Source organism: Neomonachus schauinslandi, chromosome 13 (genome assembly GCF_002201575.2).
Source record: "Neomonachus schauinslandi chromosome 13, ASM220157v2, whole genome shotgun sequence".
Lineage (NCBI taxonomy): Eukaryota > Metazoa > Chordata > Mammalia > Carnivora > Phocidae > Neomonachus > Neomonachus schauinslandi.
Window position 1 is genome coordinate 71,864,845 of NC_058415.1, and position 18,234 is coordinate 71,883,078.

General features: G+C 41.6%; 1 protein-coding gene across 1 annotated transcript in view; it reads right to left on the minus strand.

Annotated features, from left to right (window-relative positions):
* The window catches only part of ECPAS (Ecm29 proteasome adaptor and scaffold), a 104,273-nt gene that overhangs the window by 3,445 nt on the left and 82,594 nt on the right, over positions 1-18,234 (minus strand). The window contains exons 34-48 of the mRNA XM_044920423.1: positions 17,828-17,949; positions 15,641-15,791; positions 13,840-13,905; positions 12,155-12,244; positions 11,008-11,074; positions 10,371-10,462; positions 10,223-10,289; positions 9,577-9,768; positions 8,788-8,996; positions 7,901-7,944; positions 7,612-7,804; positions 6,101-6,239; positions 3,839-3,944; positions 3,103-3,191; positions 548-619 (exon numbers count right to left, since the gene is read on the minus strand). Of these exons, the coding sequence (XP_044776358.1) occupies positions 548-619; positions 3,103-3,191; positions 3,839-3,944; positions 6,101-6,239; positions 7,612-7,804; positions 7,901-7,944; positions 8,788-8,996; positions 9,577-9,768; positions 10,223-10,289; positions 10,371-10,462; positions 11,008-11,074; positions 12,155-12,244; positions 13,840-13,905; positions 15,641-15,791; positions 17,828-17,949 (1,699 nt within the window). The remainder of the gene's footprint in view (positions 1-547; positions 620-3,102; positions 3,192-3,838; positions 3,945-6,100; positions 6,240-7,611; positions 7,805-7,900; positions 7,945-8,787; positions 8,997-9,576; positions 9,769-10,222; positions 10,290-10,370; positions 10,463-11,007; positions 11,075-12,154; positions 12,245-13,839; positions 13,906-15,640; positions 15,792-17,827; positions 17,950-18,234) is intronic.

The window sequence follows — 18,234 nt, forward strand, 5'->3', positions numbered from 1 at the left end:
AAAAAAAAAAAAAGGAATAGGGGAAAAAAATAAGATTAAGCAAACTGCTGTCAAATTTGATGAGTTGGGTAGGTAAGTGTTAAAATGTTTTCCCAACCCCACTCTTCAGGGATCACTCTGTTTCTTGGCGTGTGTACTGGGAGCCCCATTCTGCCACTGGAAGTGACCCAGATTACATCAGGAGTCATGGAGGAAACAGAACTTTTTTATTCAACACAACTGTAGCTTCATAATACATTAAAAGTATATAAAATGAAAAAGTACCAAATTTAAACACTTAATAAAATTTAAAGGTTTTAGCTTTGTAGATCTCATTCACATGTCCGTGTACTAATTTGTATTTTAGAGTATACACTTACTAAAAACAAAAGCAGGAAAAAATTTCTAAAATATATGCCATAAAGTATCCTGGCTTTCTGGCCCTCTTCCAATCAGAAGAATCAAGAACTCACCTTCCTCCCCCTCTCCCACTCTCCCTACTTACGTTCCCTCTCTTGCTGTGTCTCTGTCAAATAAATAAAATCTTAAAAAAAAAAAAAACACTCACCTTCAAGTTTTTTAAGCAGTAATTCTATCACAGATAAAGCTTCTGTTCTCACAGATGAGTAGGTCTTATTTTCTAAGAGGAAAATCAGATATTCACATTATTTGTTTTATACGCCTTACAAACAGAACCTCCAAGATTAAGTTAGTGTTACTGGAAGAAAGATATTCAGAAATTACAAATTCAGGGAAAGATACACCTGTTCTTAAGTAAGCTTCACTTTGCTCATTATCATCAAATACTTGAAATGCGTTACATGTCCATATTCCTTACTTAAGAAAAAAAACAAAAAACTGTCATATACCAATATACCAATGTAACTGTCATATACCCAATATACCAATCACCACAACAGATGGCAATATTTCAAGGACCCATTTTAGAAGTAAGAAATCAAAGGACACTATCTCAAACACAGAGTTGTCGTCACATGATACCTAAGAAAGGTCTTTAGGTTTGCATGACTTCCTCATTTTATCAGAGAACATTACAGAACCCAGAGGGCTAAGGGCAATCAGGGACACCTGGCTGAGACCCTGCAGAGACTAGTGTCTTAGCAGCCAGTTTTTTATTCGAAGGCAGGCTACCTCCAAGAGTTGCAACTGAAAGAGGCGTCTCTGGTGTCTATTCTAGACACAGCATCTTGTTCAGGGTGAAACTGTCTACGGAAAAAATTAATACACAGCCAAACCTGAGGCAAGGAAAGCACAGGGTGAGCTTATAACATCCTTTTTATGCTACGAAGTACAGAGGTGCCTAAAAGGATGACAGTGACCTGCCAATAAGACATAGGAGCTTTTCCACTGGCCAAATCTGGAACAATTTGAGCAAAAAATTAATTAAGGAAAATAATTAATTATAAACTGGTGTGGGGGGGAGAAAATCCACAAATCAGTACTGTTAACAGATAAATAAAGAGGTAGGGAGAGGTGGGATCTTGTTTACAAGAGGATGCCAACTGCCAAATGGTAGATATGGAGAAAGCACCAGAGTTGGAAAATCATCTTAGTAAAAGCTGGTTCAGGGAAAAACCACGGATGCATGGTCTAAAGAGGATGTTTTGAAAAGGAGCAGTGTATCTGCATGGTCTTGGAGTATCTTCTGACTGCTGGTTAGACATACTTTACAAGAGGAGCAGGGTGTCTGAACGGTCTTAAAGTGTGTTCCCACAGGCTGCTTATCAGACACAAGGGAGAAATTTAGTAACTATACAATAAAGAAAACTGAGTAGTACCTTGACCAGGTAATCAAAATTAACATCTCCAAGTAGGACAGATGAACACTCTATGCCTCTTGAAGTGAGAGCACACAGCCTCACTTTCAGAGTATCCCAACTGGGAACTCATAACCTGGATCCAATCGTGAGCATACATCAAACAAACACCAAATGAGAAACACTCTAGCTTCAACTAGGCCGGTGGGGCGGGAGGGGGGGCTTTTCTTCAAAATTGTCAATGTCATGTGAGATAAAGGAAGGCTGAGGAAGTGTCCTAGACTCAAGGAAACTAAAAAGACACAACAGCTAAAATCAGTGAATAATCCTGGATTCCTTACTAGAGGGGAGGAGGAGAAAGTCTATAAAAGAACACTGTCAAATCAACTGAACCTAAAATATAAATGGAAAAAATGTGATTAAGCCCACAGCGTCAGCGTCATACGACCTACAGCTGGTAACGGTACTGAGATGGTATGGAAGATGGCGCACTGAAGAGTTCAGGAGTAAAAGGGCATGACGTCAGCAACATGCTGTCAAACGACTCCAGAAAAAAATACGTACACGGAAGTACAAATGATGAAGTAACTGACACAAAACATTAACAGGTGACTTTGGGTAAAGGATATACAGATATTGGGCGCCTGGGTGGCTCAGTCGGTTAAGCGACTGCCTTCGGCTCAGGTCATGATCCCAGGGTCCTGGGATCAAGCCCCCCATCAGGCTCTCCCTACTCTGTGGGGAGCCTGCTTCTCCCTCTGCCTCTGCCTGCCACTCCCCCTGCTTGTGCTCTCGCTCTCTCTGTGTCAAATAAATAATCTTTTTTAAAAAAGGATATATAGCTATATGTACTGTAACTGCAGCTTTTCTGTAAGTTTGAAATTATTTCCAAGTAAGGGTAAAAAAAAAAAAACTATCACAAACGTTTTCCCAATCTAGGGGTTAAAATCCTAAATTACGGCTCCAGACTAATATACCACAGTGTGGGGCCAAGGTCAAGTAGATGAAGTAGCTCAGCAGCTGTTCCATAAATCTAGCTCCGAGCACAAGGGAGGGAACATCTGAAGCTTCACTCCTTGAACTTGAAAATGAGAGGCCTCCTGGGGCACCCGCGTGGCTCAGTCGTTCAGCGTCTGCCTTCAGCTCAGGCCATGATCCCAGGGTCCTGGGATGGAGCCCCACATCGGGTTCCCTGCTCAGCGGGAAGCCTGCTTCTCCCTCTCCCACTCCCCCTGCTTGTGTTCCCTCTCTCGCTGTGTCTCTCTCTGTCAAATAAATAAATAAAATCTTTAAAAAAAAAAAAAAGAGAGAGGACTCCTTACCACTGTCAGTTCACCACACTCACCTAAAGAGTAAGTGATTGATTTACAAGTTTCAAGGAGAATTTCAGCCAAAGCCTCAGGATCTGCATGTTCTTCTTCCAAAATCATTAATCTGTACAAATCAGAAAACAAGATACAAATTGCTAGTTATGAAGAAACATTCTAAAACCTTTCTGGCACAAATAATTTCTATCTGCATATATCACTTTCTGATGTCACTGCAGCTTTTCAGTTTTAAAATAAAAGAATTCCCTCTTAATCTCAGGAAACAAACTGAGGGTTGCTGGAGTGGGGGGCAGGGGTGGGATAGGGTGGCTGGGTGATGGACACTGGGAAGGGTATGTACTATGGTGAGCGCTGTGAATTGTGTAAGACTGATGAATCACAGAACTGTACCCCTGAAACAAATAATACATTATATGTTAATAAAATTAATTAAATAAAATAATTCCACTGATTCGCTATAAAATGCTACTGGGGGGCGCCTGGGTGGCTCAGATGGTTAAGCGTCTGCCTTCGGCTCAGGTCATGATCCCAGGGTCCTGGGATCGAGTCCCACATCGGGCTCCTGGCTCAGCGGGGAGCCTGCTTCTCCCTCTGACCCTCTCCCCTCTCATGCTGTTTCTCTCTCGCTCGCTCTCTAAAAAATAAATAAATAAAATCTTTAAAAAAAAATTAAAAAATTAAAAATAAATAAATAAATAAAATGCTACTGGGGCAGGAAAGACAAACAAATGAGTGAACTAGAAGCAAAATTACCCCTGAAAAAAGGCGTTCATGGACTGTAGGACTCCGAGCTGCACTTTCCACGTGCTCAGTTTTAGCCGGTCACATAGCAACTTGCACAGCTCCCAACGGTAACAACCTGGGGAGAGCAGGGCAGAGAATGGGCAGGGCCAAGAGACAGAGCAAGTGGGGGACACAGACAGGGACAGAGAGAAATCGGAGCAGAGAAGGACAGAGGGACAGGGAAAGGAGAGTAGGAGAGAGGAAAAAAATAAAATAGCAAATGCCTTTAATTAAAGCCATGAAATCTCAAAAAAATTTCAGCCTGACTTTGTGCCGAATTCCCAAATTTCCCTGGCCAGGAACACGCCCCACCCCACCCCTGTTCAAAAATGTTGGCTCTCCAAGGAATGAACACAGAATCTTAACCACACTACCTTTCCCTGTAAGATACCCCGAGTGACAGCCAGAGAAAGCAGAACTCGGGAGGCAGGGAACTCGACTTGGGACACGTCCAAGCTTCTGCGCCTGGTTGGCTTATCAAGAGACAACGATGCCTATTCCAAACATGTTATGCCAACTGCACTTGTTATAATTACATAATTACTATTATGCTAACTGATGAAAAGGAGTATAAAGCTCAACAAAGTAGTTATTTCTTAAATACTGTAAAATTTAGTATGGTTCACAAATGATGAATGGTGGTAAAAATCTAGAAGAATTCTGTTGCACTTGATTTGTTTCATAAGAAACTGTAAGTTCTTTTTCCACTATAAAGAACCAGAAAACGGAAATTGTAGATGTGCGTAAGAAGCCAGTGTGGAACAGTTCAATTCTCAAAGGCCTTGGCCCTCTCTTCAATAACTAGCAAATGAATGTACATTCCTATGCCTTCTATGAAAATAAACTGCTTTGTTTTGAGATGTATGTCATCTTTTTTTATAGAATTCGCTACTCTATGGGCGCCTGGGTGGCTCAGTCGGTTAAGCGACTGCCTTCGGCTCAGGTCATGATCCTGGAGTCCCGGGATCAAGTCCCGCATTGGGCTCCCTGCTCAGCGGGGAGTCTGCTTCTCCCTCTGACCCTCCTCCCTCTCATGCTCTCTGTCTCTCATTCTCTCTCTCGCAAATAAATAAAATCTAAAAAAAAAAAAAAAAAAAGAATTCGCTACTCTAACTTTTCTACCTATCAAGCAAAAATTAGGAGTCCTAATGGTGTCAATAAAGTGAACTTCCGCTGCGGTAGTCAACGTAATACCAAGAAATAAGGCCACTTAACAACGCTCCATCTTTTGGAAAATCCTTCTAGTACGTAGCAAATAGGCCGTAAAAAGCTCACACAAAGATGGCAAGGTTCAAAGACAACCTTAAGTCTGAGTTTAGACATGTCCAGTCCTGAATAATCAGTAATGTTCTGTGTAACATTTGAGAATACGGAGATGTTCAGCAGGGTGCACTGGAGGAAGCAACACCAGGCCAACTTAGGAGCAGCGTCATCCCGCGACTAAGGCCCTATGAATGAACTACAACTAAATCAACAACAAAGGTTTAGTGGTTATTTACTTAATCCTTTGGAAATACATGTTCAATTTAAAAATCTCTCAAAAAGTTGCAAGTTTCTCAGTGAAATACAGATTTCACCTCTTTATTGAAGATTTGGTAACAAGGCCCTTAATTTCGAGATGGAAAGAACCACTAGTGAAAATTCTACAGATTCCTCAGAACAGAGCATTTACGTAAAAGAGTACCAGAATTCTTTTTATGGCCAAACTATCTACATAAAATGTATCATGATTGTTACGGGTTGAACTGTGTCCCCCAAATTCGTATGCTGAAGTCCTAACACCAACTACCTCAGAAGGTGACCGTACTGAAAGACAGGGACAGGGTCTGTAAAGAGCTCATTACGGTGGGCCTCAATCCAGTCTGACTGGTGTCCTTGTAATAAGAAGGGATTAGGACTCAGACACAGACGGCCATTTACAAGCCAAGGAGAGAAGGTTCAGAAGCAGCCAACACTGCCAACCCCTTGATCCCAGACTCCCAGCCTCCAGAACCGTGAGAAAATCATTTCTGTCGTTGAAGCCACCCAGCCCGCGGTGCTTTGCTCCTGCAGCAGCCCTCACCAACCCGGTAAGAGTAGTCAACGAGATCATCTGCTCACGTAGGAGTACAATTTACACTGGATCCTCACTACACAACAAATGATAACTGTGATCTGGCACACAGAACATCCTTGCTCTCATTCAGTAACCTCTGGTGAAAGCACTTCTTCAAATGCAAGCCGTGTGCTTACGTTGGGTCTCCACATTTCGGGGCCAGGCTTTGCCCAGGCTCTCGAAGGCTCCCAGCAGAGACTCCAGCTGCAGCTCCTTTTCCTTCTCATTCTCATCTTCATTCTTGGTTGTCCGAACGCCAGTGTTTTCAGGGGAGTTCTAGGATACATGAAAGCAAAAGAAAGCAAAACTTATTTTCCGTCAAAGTTACAGGTGTACTGCAAAACAGTCAGGGTACCAGAGTAGATGTTAACCAAGAACTAAAAACTAAATTCTCTACCACGGGCCTTCCTATTTGTAAAAAAAAAAATTTGTTACAGAAATACTACACCTCTCTAATAAATTTGGAAAATCCTTTAAAGGACTCTGTTAGGAAAGGTGAAAAAAATACTGTGTATGTAGGATTTTAAACATAACATAAAAAGACTTGCATTAAAATCATGGGATTAAAGATGCAAGAACTTGGTAATAATCCTCTAAATCCAAACTCTCTCTTAATAAAGAAAGGGAAACATGCTGAGAAGTGACTCATCCAGCTAGCTGGTAATATAATCAATTGAAAACACAAGTCTCCCAAATCCATGTACTATCATTATGTAACAGAAATTATTTAAACAGCCTTACTGTTGAAAGAAAACTGCAGATTGGCAGCAACACAAGAAAGAAAAATGCTATTTAAAATATTTCGTGTTTCACAAAAAAAAGATAATAAACCATAACTTTTTTTCTCTGAACCAGTGCCCAACCTTTACAAATGAGTACTTCATTTTCCAAATGAAACCAAAGTCTTTTTGACCAAAGTCCCTCAATACATGGCAGAGACAATTAACAGTGGCCCACTGAGCTCCCTGTACTCACTCTAGGATGCCTGGGGTGGCTTCTGCACACCCTTAAAGGGCAAAGCATATCACCACTACGTCAGAGACTGTCCATTCACTCCGACACTCACTCTTGGAAGTCACTGTCCCCATAACCCTGAGTTTCCCTGTGTGCAGGTTGAAACCCCTGCAACAAACTCATCTTTCTGCTTTGCTTAAGAAGAACCAGCCATTCTCCCATCGTCCCACGGAGGGCAGACGGAGGGCAGACACCTGGAGGACTGCCTTCCTCAGCCTCCTGTGCAGAACTGTGGCTAGCTGGTGAAGGACTGGCCGATGAAAGAGAAGTGCCAGGGCCATGCAGCAATGTCCGAGAACTCTCCTTGAGAGAGAAGAGATGTGCCAACTTCGACCCTGCATCCTCCCTCCATCTCCTCTGCCATTACCCGCCCGGAAGGCAGTGACACCACGCACCACAATGACAATGGCCACACTCCAGGGAAGGCGGAGCTGTGAAGAGCCTCAACTATTACGTGACAGACAAAACTCTATCTTGTTTGAGGCCATGAGACTTTGGGATTTCCTATTTGCAGCTACACTGATCCAAATAAAATGAGTAGAGGATGCCAGGACAATCTTGCTTCCTTTTCTTTCTTCCTAAATTTTAGTTTTTAAGTCTAAACGAGACCTGAGAGAATAGAGGTGATCACTACCTTCTTGATGAGAGGTATGACAATGTCAGAAAACTCCTGGAATCTGTCTTCTTTGGTGGCCTTCAAGACATCCGCCGCACAGCTGATTGCTACGATCTTGTATTTAAGGTTCTCTTTGCAACACTCCTTCAGAACAGCCCGGAGAATCTCCTTTGTGCTGGGCTGACTGGGCACAGGCTTTTCCAGCTCTGCACTACGGGAGCCACACAAACGCATCGGGACAGTTAACAAGGACTTCAGCTTTGGGGTTCAGCTTAAGAAATGGCATCTTCACTGAAAGAACATTTACCTGCAAGCTGTCACCACACAGGCAATGGCTTTCAACAGCTCTTCCTAAAGGGTTGAAAGATGAGGGAACACTGTTAAGCACACAGGTGTCATTTCCATCCCACGTACTATGACTCCATTACCTCAGGAATACTTAATGACTATGAGGACAAAAATTAACCAGAGTCATCTTAGCTTTAATGCACTTTACTATTTAACAAGCACATCGACAGACTTGTACTCCAAACCACAAGAGCAGGACAACTGTCTTCATCTCCATTTCATAAAGCCTAGAGACCTGACTTGCCCAAGGTCAACAGGTGGACGTGCCAATCACAGAATGCTGATCCCCAGCCCAACGCCTCTCCTCTAGTACAGCGCTGGCCACTACTGACTGGAACAACATCAAGGACATTGTGATATGCTGCCACAATCTCATCTCCCCCACGGAGGGTTCACTGTAAGTATCCCACTAGCACCCTTGTGTGTAACGTGACTGATTCACAGGCCTCAGAGATGGGCATCCTCAGCTCCAGGTTTAGACACAGCTTGCCTTGCTACTCAATTTCACATGTGCCCAATCCTGATCTGTTCATGAGGTCAACAGGGACAAAATGGCGACCAAGTGATTTAAGACCTCTCTTGGAAAGCTGAACATGATAAATAAAAATCAACCCCCAGCATTACTGTGCAGTATTCAAAAACACGTGGGTTACACTTTGATGAAATAGCATATTTAATCAGACAAGGTTTACCCAAAGCTTCCCACTGGCTAGGAAATCTGCTTCACAAAAACAATCCATCTGACATCCCACAAAACCAGATTCTAATTTTTATAGAAAATGAGAGATGAAGTCATAATCCTTTAAGGATACCTTAAATTTAACTGGGCATGAATGGTTCCTTTACCTTTCCTGCCCATGTTCTTCCAGCTAGGCCTTGCAGTAATGCGGTCAGGATCATTCCCAGATATGGAGGTACTAAGGAGCTGGTTTGTTTTGCAATTGATGCCATGGCAATTGCACCCTGGGCTTTCATTTTCCAAGACTGAGACTGCAAAGCCTTCTGGGTAATGGTAATCAACTCCTGCAGGTATAACCGAATGCCACCAAAGGAACCTAGGTTATGAAAAGCAAAATCAAAGCAACTTTTAAGTGACAAAAAGAATTAACTGGGTTTTTTTTAATCTGAAAAAAAAGTCAGTGACCATCAGTCTAAAGCAGTAATTCTCAATGGTTAGATCACACCACTCTCGGAAAGAGAAAGAGAACAGTGTTGTGATATATCTTTACAACAGTAGGACTTTATGAACTCGAATATGCCCACAGGAGGGTGTCATGCAAATGGTCGTCATCCATTTACACATGTGCAGGTGAAGTACAGAAGAAGCCTCACTCTAAAATAATACTCTAAGCCAACATCAAATCACCACTCACTCCCAACACAAATCAGTAAAGCTCTACTTAGCTGGGGCAGAGGTTCTATTCTCTCACATAGGCAGCAATGAGGGAGGAGAGAGAAGAGCTGAGCATCAACCTTGAGAAGGCAGCAATTTGGACAGGCTTAAAACCAGACGGGACACATACCATTAAGGTCCTGGGAAAGTAACTATAGGAGTCTATAAATGAAAAAGAGGAGTAAGAACTCCAGCTGTGGTTCTTAAGAAACGGGATGAATTCACAGGTACTGATTACTAACCAGGTACGTTTTCCTGCCACACTTCAGTCCACAAGTCACACTCTTCTTTCTCTGATTTCTCCTCCTCGGCGATCTCATGCATGCCCAGAAATGCCAAAGGCAGCACTTCTTTGGCATGGTTCTTCAGCACGTCGGGGCTGTACCGTCCAATAGCATGGATGGTCAAAGCACAAGAGGTCTTATAGATGGGTTCTGAAGAGGAGCAGAAATAGAGTCATCTTTATGATACTTACTGTGGTTAGGGTAACGAACTGATGTAAACAGACTATTGCTCAGCTTGCACCACAGCAAAACAAATCAGTAACATCAATCCAGTGTTCCTAGCAAAGCACATAATACCACAGACGGCAAGACCCGATTTGTATTGTCTTACTAGACTATTAACATCTAAATTAAAAATAACAGAGGGGCGCCTGGGTGGCTCAGTCAGTTAACGGTCCGACTCTTGCTTTCAGCTCAGGTCATGATCTCAGGGTGGAGAGAGGGAGCCCACCCCTCATCTGGCTCCCAGCTCAGCAGGGAGCCCGCTTCTCCCCCCTTCCTCTGTCCCCCAACTCACGAGTGCACTCTCTCTCTAAAATAAATAAATCTTTAGTAAATAAAATAAAATAAAATAAAAATACTAGAGAGAAGGAAATAAAGGTACCTTCTTTCTCCATGTACCAGCCATTAAGCTTCTGCAGGAGTTTCTCAGTGCTGCTATCCCTCGAGGTCTGAAAAAGAAAACAATCGCTATTTATTTCTTTATAATTATCAAAGTATAAATACTTAATTAAATAAGAAATTCAACTCACCCGAACTAAATGGCCCATGGCAAATGCACAAGATTTCTGAATTACACTGTTCCGATCTGTCAGGCCACTAAGCAAAGCACTCATAAGTTTACCTATCAAAAATAATGAAGAAAAATCTGATCCTTGGTTGACCAAATGTTCAACCAAAACAAACTTAACCCTGTTTAGAACCCTTGTATGTTACATGTGTACTATGCACTTGCTTCCCTTCGCCCAATACAAAATTAAACAATCCGTGTCTAGAATATCGTGGGGAAAGTTGCAAAAATGAGAGCTAGGTACATAAAGTTCATTAGCCCCATCGAGGAGTCAATCCAAGAAGAGAAAAATGCTGATGTAAAATTAGGCATAAATGGGAAACAAATCCTACAAAATGGCAGATACTCTTACCTCTTCATAGCCAGTAAGAATTAATCTAATACTTATAGAACAGTGAACACGTGCTAAACTTGTTAAACTTGGTCATCACCGCACCTCTTGCAAACAAAGAAACAAAGGCAGAAGGGGGAGTTTACAGGGAGGAAAACCATACAGCAGATCACAAGCCCGTCTGAAGGATACTTAACTTTTTTAAAAACCCTGTCCACAAGACATGGCCACACCGAAGTATCACCACTCGCGGCTCTGACAAACTCACCTGAGTGAGGGGTCAGGTCCTGGGGACACTGAGTCGTTAACGACACGATGACACTGGCACAGCCTCCCTACAGGGTTACAAAAGGCAAAGGTCTAAATTTGATGGTGACAATGTTCTGTCTCTCAAACCCACCGTGTCTTAGGTGTCGCTGATTTAAAGATGAGAAATACATGACGCCTAACGGGATTCCTATCTGGCAAGAGGAAGGTCTTTATTTTAAGTATGCAATGCAAAGATTTTTTCTCAAGGCTTCCAGCAGGAAGACGTGTGCTCTCACACACACTACAAGGAAGAAAACTAATACAATCTTTTGGGAGGGTCACATAGGTCAACCTGGCCATCCTTGTTCTAACAGTTCCAGTTCTAAAAATGTAACCAAAGGAAATAGCTCCAGATATGTCCAAAGACATTCATCACAGTGCTCTGTTCAGTATCAAAACAGCTGAAGACAAATCCAAAGCTCCTTGATGGACTAATATAAATGACGCTACAGCCACATGACAGAGTACCCCATGGCCATTAAAGAGGACGCTGTCACAGACACGTGCACCGAAAAGAGACTGGAGGAAAACACTGTGGAATATTAACAGCGATTACCACTGGGTGCTAAACTTCATGCACAGTCTTTAACTTTCTCCTGATCTACAAATGCTAAAATGTTAAAATGCAAGCAAGTGCTAATTTTGTCAAGAGAAAAACTGTGAGTTGCCTTTAAAGTGTGGGGACAGGGTCTGATCCTTGAAAGACCTTGGAGAGGAAGACATTTTTCTTGCCAAATACCTGCTAGCCCCCGTGAAAATGCTAATCACCACCTAAAACCACCATCCGTGCCTTGATACCTACACAAGCATTTCCATTAATGACTGATCAGGGCAGGGACCCAGAGGGCACGTACACGGCAACCAGGGGACAGAAATGATCCCACTAAAAAAGTCAGACACTATTTATTGAATAAGTCACATGTTTTCTATTATGAGTGAGCTACATATTTTAAATTATTAGTACAACCAGAGAAACAAAATGGTTAATGTAAATTATTATTAAGTTGTACAGAGAAATATGAATTTCAAACATGACGGCTGTTATATTTTTGTGGCCCCAACTAATGAAGATGCAAATTCCTCTTGTGAAAAATACACGTACTTACCTTAGTTCCAAGACCCACACCACTTCTGATCAATTCACATAATCTAGGAACGAGCTCACCAAGCACCGACACATCAAGATATTGCAGGCACTTTGGGAAAAGAATAAAGTTAACCTTAGAAAATGATGAAGGCAATACCACATCATCAATTAAAAGCTGCTGTGTCAAATATGTACCCACTGGATTTATCAAGTTGAAAAACTGCCGGGTTCATTTTGCACTGATTTCAATATAAAAACCACCACTGTACTACAAACAGAAAAAACATTCATCAGTCGTTCAACATTAAAACAAAAATTGGGGTGGGGCGCCTGGGTGCTCAACTGTTAAGCGTCTGCGTTCAGCTCAGGTCATGATCCCAGGGGCCTGGGATCGAGCCCCGCATCAGGCTCTCTGCTCAGCGGGGAGCCTGCTTCTCCCTCTCCCACTCTGCCTGCTTGTGTTCCCTCTCTCACTGTCTCTCTCTGTCAAATAAATAATAAAATAAAATCTTTAAAAACAAAAAACAAAAAACAAAAATTGGGGTACCTGGGTGGCTCAGTCGGTTAAGTGTCCAACTCCTGATTTCGACTCCGGTCATGATCTCAGGATCATGAGACTGAGCTCTGAGTCCAGCTCCACACTCAGCATGGAGTCTGCTTGTCCCTCTTCCTTCCCTTCTGCCCCTCCCCCTGCTCACATGCTCTATCAAATAAAATAAAAATCTTTTTAAAAAATCATGAAAAACACTGACTTACTAAAGGAGAAAATAAATTAGGATTCCGCAAGAAAGGATTTCTCTGGGCCTACTCTTCCTCCTTACCAATACACGTTTAGTGTAAAACAGGTTTAGTTAAAACTGACTTTCAGCGGGCCTGCCCTACTAAACCCACTTCTTAGCCAAATTTGCTACACTATGTTTTTAAAAACGCAATGACATATTTTCTATTATTAATGAGCATATCCAAAAGGTGTTTGCTAACCATTCCTATTTATTTAAGATTCCTTTTCCCCTCAATAATCCAACTAAGACATAATACCCTTAGACCAAATTTCGGTGATAGTCCCCCAGTAAGCACTAAAAAATATCTTCTTCTCTTGTCCAGCCTTGTGATCTGCTTAACAAAACAATTTCCAATAGCTCACGAGTTGTCAATTAACCACTCCAGGGTATGCGCAGCAGAGCTGGCTCTCAACTTTAGTGACCCCTAGTCCCGGACTCCAGGATCTTTAGAATTTAGAACCTCAGTGCCAAGCAGATCTTTTCTGCAAATCCCTTCTTACAACTAAAACATTTCAACATTGCTCAGTTCTCCTTCCCTATCTTTTATGCTACCTACCTTCACTGAACACCTCCAGCTTACACCTTCCTAGGTCCTCCCAAAGACCATGCCCAGGCACACAAATATCTGAACCTTTCTAAACAGACAGGCCAAAAGAGATAGAGATTTATAGAGAAATCTTTTAATATATTGTTCTTCTATGTAACACAAATCTGGACTAACGGATTCTAGTATTTGGAAAATGTTTTATTCCATTTAATAATCTGGAAGAAGAAAAAAAGACCTATCCTAAGAAAAAACTAGAGTCAAGAGCTGTTTGACTCATCCCTTAAACCTCTACTTCATTTAATGGGCTGTAAAGACTGAAAAATTACACTCTAAGGTAAGCAAAAAACAAACTTTCTTATTACATTAGGCACTGACCATGTTGATTGTTTCCATCATGGGAGAGGATTTGGCAGCACTGAGTCGAGCACTATCCATCGCAGCCTGAGGACACAAATTCAAGTCACTCAGCATATTCGATCAATTAAGAAGAACCCACATATACTCCCATAAAAGGGCTTAACTTCCAGAGGAAATTTTTTAAAAATAATACATAGGTAAAGCAAACTCAAATGTTAAGTCCAACTCTAATTTCTTTTGAGCTACATTCAACAATTACCAATGAGGCAGCCTCTCACTGCAGGTGAGAAATTCAGACAATAGCTAGAAATTAACTGCAGTTAGAAATTAACACAGTGTGGCTCTGAGCAAGCCATCCGCCTGCCTGAGCCTCAGGTTCTCCAACCACTAAATACGGGAATAGGCTAAATAAATTTCTACCTAAGGTTTTAAAAAATTGTATCTAAGCAGAAAAAAATGTCATACTTTTTTTTTGCTTTAACTTTGTAAAGGTATTTCAGTCTAACAATGACCCTGCAGGAGAGGTTAACTAGCCACACGTAGTCAATGAGGAAAGGAACGCGTATAGAAGTGACAGGCCTAAGGCTGCAAAGTTTGGGCTAGACATTGTTTCCTACTTCTCAGCACTAGTAAACACACTGTGGGAACCTAGGCAGGGCGAGTCCACTGCTGAAAAGGAAAGAATGATGAATGGAGAAGAAACAGCAACATGAGAGGCAAAGGGAAAGAGGGTCGGTTATTAGAATAGTTTAGCCAAGGTCAAAACCAAATAGCAAACTGAGAGCGAGTACCAGCAGTCTACATGACAGAGGTGTGACAGTCCTAATAAACAGAGACCAACGTAAAAACATCAACAAGCACAAAACCAGGCACGGAATAGAAACACACAATTCACAGAATGTAAGTGACTAACATAATACGATCAATGGACAGCCCTAGTAACAGGAAGGCGTAAATCAGAACGAGATTCTTGCTTATCAGACTGATGTTATTCAATGTTGGCAAAGGTGTGGAGGAAACAGAACGGGCACAACTTTTGATGCTGCATAATCTCTCTGACCAAAATGTGAAATCACCTCACTGTAGAATACTATGCATGCATTAAAAAGAATGGAATAGCTCTATATACAGATATGATATAGTGTCCATAACAAAAAGCAGGTTGTAGAACAACATTCACAGTCTATTTTTAAATCAGTGTGTTTGTTTGGGTTTGTCGCCTGTGACTTCAAGGGAATTTCAAAACAGACCCAGGAGGCTACTGACCATGGGGACCCGGTAGGGCAGAGGAGACTCCTAGGGGATTACTTCCTCCCCCTTCTGCATTATTTTTTCACAGTAAATGTTTCATCTACAATTTTTTTAAAAAAAACTTTGATCAGTCAAGGCAACTACAGTATCTCTGAAAAGCAGAATAATTTTGGACAATGCCAAAGTCTAGATACAAATCCTCTTTACTTATAGGGCAGGAGTGGTCCATAGAAGGACTCTGAAGGTGGAGAACCAACCCCTGAAAAAATAAACAAACATGTACAAAAAACTGTGTTAAATAAATGGAAATGCATTTTTTGAATGGAAGTGTTAGTTTTCATCCAATTCACAAAACACTGTGTGAGCCTTCGCTGTGCTCCCTCCGACCCCCCAAAACACACACTGCATGAAGTCACAGGTGTGGAGTTATTTCAAGAGTGGTGAAAGTATCATTCGAGTAATGGAGTTTGTCTAAGGACACTGGAAAGATTGTTCAGATGGAACTCAGTACCTTAGCAAGGCTTTTTCTTCCTTGAAACTCACCAATATGTCTGTGCTGTCAACTCACCTTTTCTTGGTCTGTAGCCCGGAGGCTCAAATAATTGAGAACCTGGGGTTCCAGTACACTTAAGGATTCCAACAGAGCTGGGATGAGTTTTGGTGCATGTGGTTTCAACATGGCTCCCGCACTTTTGCTAATCTTCACAAGGGTGTTAATGCTACAGACACACAGAATACAACTCCTAAGTCCTTTTGACAAAAGCCAGAAGCTCTACAAATCTAATCATGAGGACGTTCTGTGGTTCACTGTATTCAGGAACACATTCACATGGTTACAGTGTCCGGTCTTAGCACTATTTTTTTCCTTTACTTTTTATTATAGAAATTTTCGAGCATATGTGAAAGAAGAGAGGATCATAAATGAAATTCTACATATTCTCTACCCAGTTCAGCCATTTGCAACTTCTCACCAATTTTGTTTCATTTATAGCTCCTCCAGACACACAAGCACATATTCCCCGCCCCCCATATCATCTTGAAGTATCCTTTAACTTCAGTATGTGTCACTAAGAGGCAAGAATTCTTTACTATAATCAAAATAACATTTTCAAACTTAGAAAATATTAATAATTTTTTTCATATAATCTGATATCCAAATTTCCCTGTTTCACAAATGTCTTTAAGAGTTGGTTCGTTTGGAGGGCACCTGGATGGCTCAGTCAGTGAAGTGTCCGTCCAACTCTTGATTGTGGCTCAGGTCATGATCTCAGGGCTGTGAGATCGAGCCCTGCGTGGGGCTCCATGCTGGGCTTGGAGCCTGCTTAAGATACTCTCTCTCTCCCTCTCCCTCTGCCCTTCCCACCCCTCCACCTCTCTCACTCAAAAAAAAAAAAAAAAAAGTAAGTTGGTTTGTTGGAATCGGATCCAGAGTCCACCCACACATTGCAATTTACTGCATTTCTTAAATCCTTTTTAATCATCCCTCCTCTTTTTCCTTATAATTTATTTGTCCTCACTAACTCTCTTCCAGTGGTGTCATTTAACATGTTCCTCTCTCTGTCCCCTGTACAGATCTTCAGGCTAAATCAGGTTCAGGTTCAATTTTTTTTTTTTACCACGAATCTTTTGTAGGTGGTGGTGTACATGTCCTATTCCATCACATTAGGATGCATGTAATGTCTGCTTATCTTTTTTTGTGATATTAAGTGGTCAGTGAATTCAAGTTTGGTTCTCCTGACCATCCATTTAAAGCTTCCAATAACCTTTGACCAGTGGATTTAGGAGCCACTAATGATCATTACCCTAGATTATTTTAATGAGGTCAGCAAAACAGTAATATCCTACTTTTATCATTCCTTTGCCTTTGTTATGTGAATTCTTTAAAAACAAAACAAAACAACAACAACAAAAAAAACACCTTCAGGGAGCCTGGGTGGCTCAGTCAGTTGAGCGACTAGCTCTTGATTTTGGCTCAAGTCATGATCTCAGGATCCTGGGATCCAGCCCTGTGTTGGACTCCACACTCAGCAAGGAGTCTGCTTCAGGATTCTCTCTCTCCCTCTGCCCCTCCCCCTGCTCACGCGCATGCACTCTCGCTCTAAAATAAGGTAATTAATTAAAGAAAAAAATCTTCCCTCATCAATTATTTTATTAGTAATAGTAAGAAATAGTTACTCTTAGTATGAAATACTGCTGGTACTATTAATGTGATCTAATTTTAAGAGTGAAATAAAATGACAGGTAAAATTCCTAAATAGGACTCTAGTTTAAAAAAAAAAAACAAGAAACTAGAATCCTTCACTGCTGAATTTTACAAAATGGCCATATATGTCTAAACATGTGAGTGTATTTTTTTAGTACTTCACTGTTGCAGGTGGTACAGTTTATTTTAAACCTAGTTATCTGTGAAATATTACTAAATGGTCTAACCAATAGCAACCTCCCAAGGACCAGGGGCATAACAGAAAGGTGTGCTTGCCGAGGACAGATGCCAATGGCAACACAGTAACACACCTTACGCAAGGTCAAAGCAGAACAACAGGATGTTGGTCCAAAGCAAGGTTCCCATGAGAATGTTTGTTTCTGAGAAATGTTCCGCCTCAGAACTTTTCACAAATGCTCTTGGGTCACCTCAGTGTATTCTCCTCAACTCATTTTCTCCATACTTTGAAGAATCTAACACTCAGAGAAACACTATTTCTGCGGAATGGCTAGAAACTAAGTAAATCCATTCATTTTATCAGCTGATTCACACCTGAGAGCTCGAACTTCTGTCACAGGACTCATCATTCCTTTGTCCAGAAGGCAAGGCAGAAGGACCGCGATGGTTCTCTGGCCAGCTGCTCCTTTGGCGGGGTCACACATTTTCACACAAACCTCACATACAGAGAGCATGGAAATTAGTGAAACTGACTTCTTACCCAATAAGGCATTCATCTAACAAAATACTTTCTATTTCCTATAGCCATAGAAAAGAATAAGAATCAACTCCATGACACTTCGGGGAGAAACAGAAAAGAATGCTCTGTCTGCCAACACCTAACAGGGAATTGGGTAATGCCTTCCACTCTGTAAGCTTTGGTCTTGTCATTTGTGAGACAGGAAACAGTTGAAAAGGAAGTGAGAAAATCTGTAAGAAAGCACTCTGCAGAAGGCTTAAGG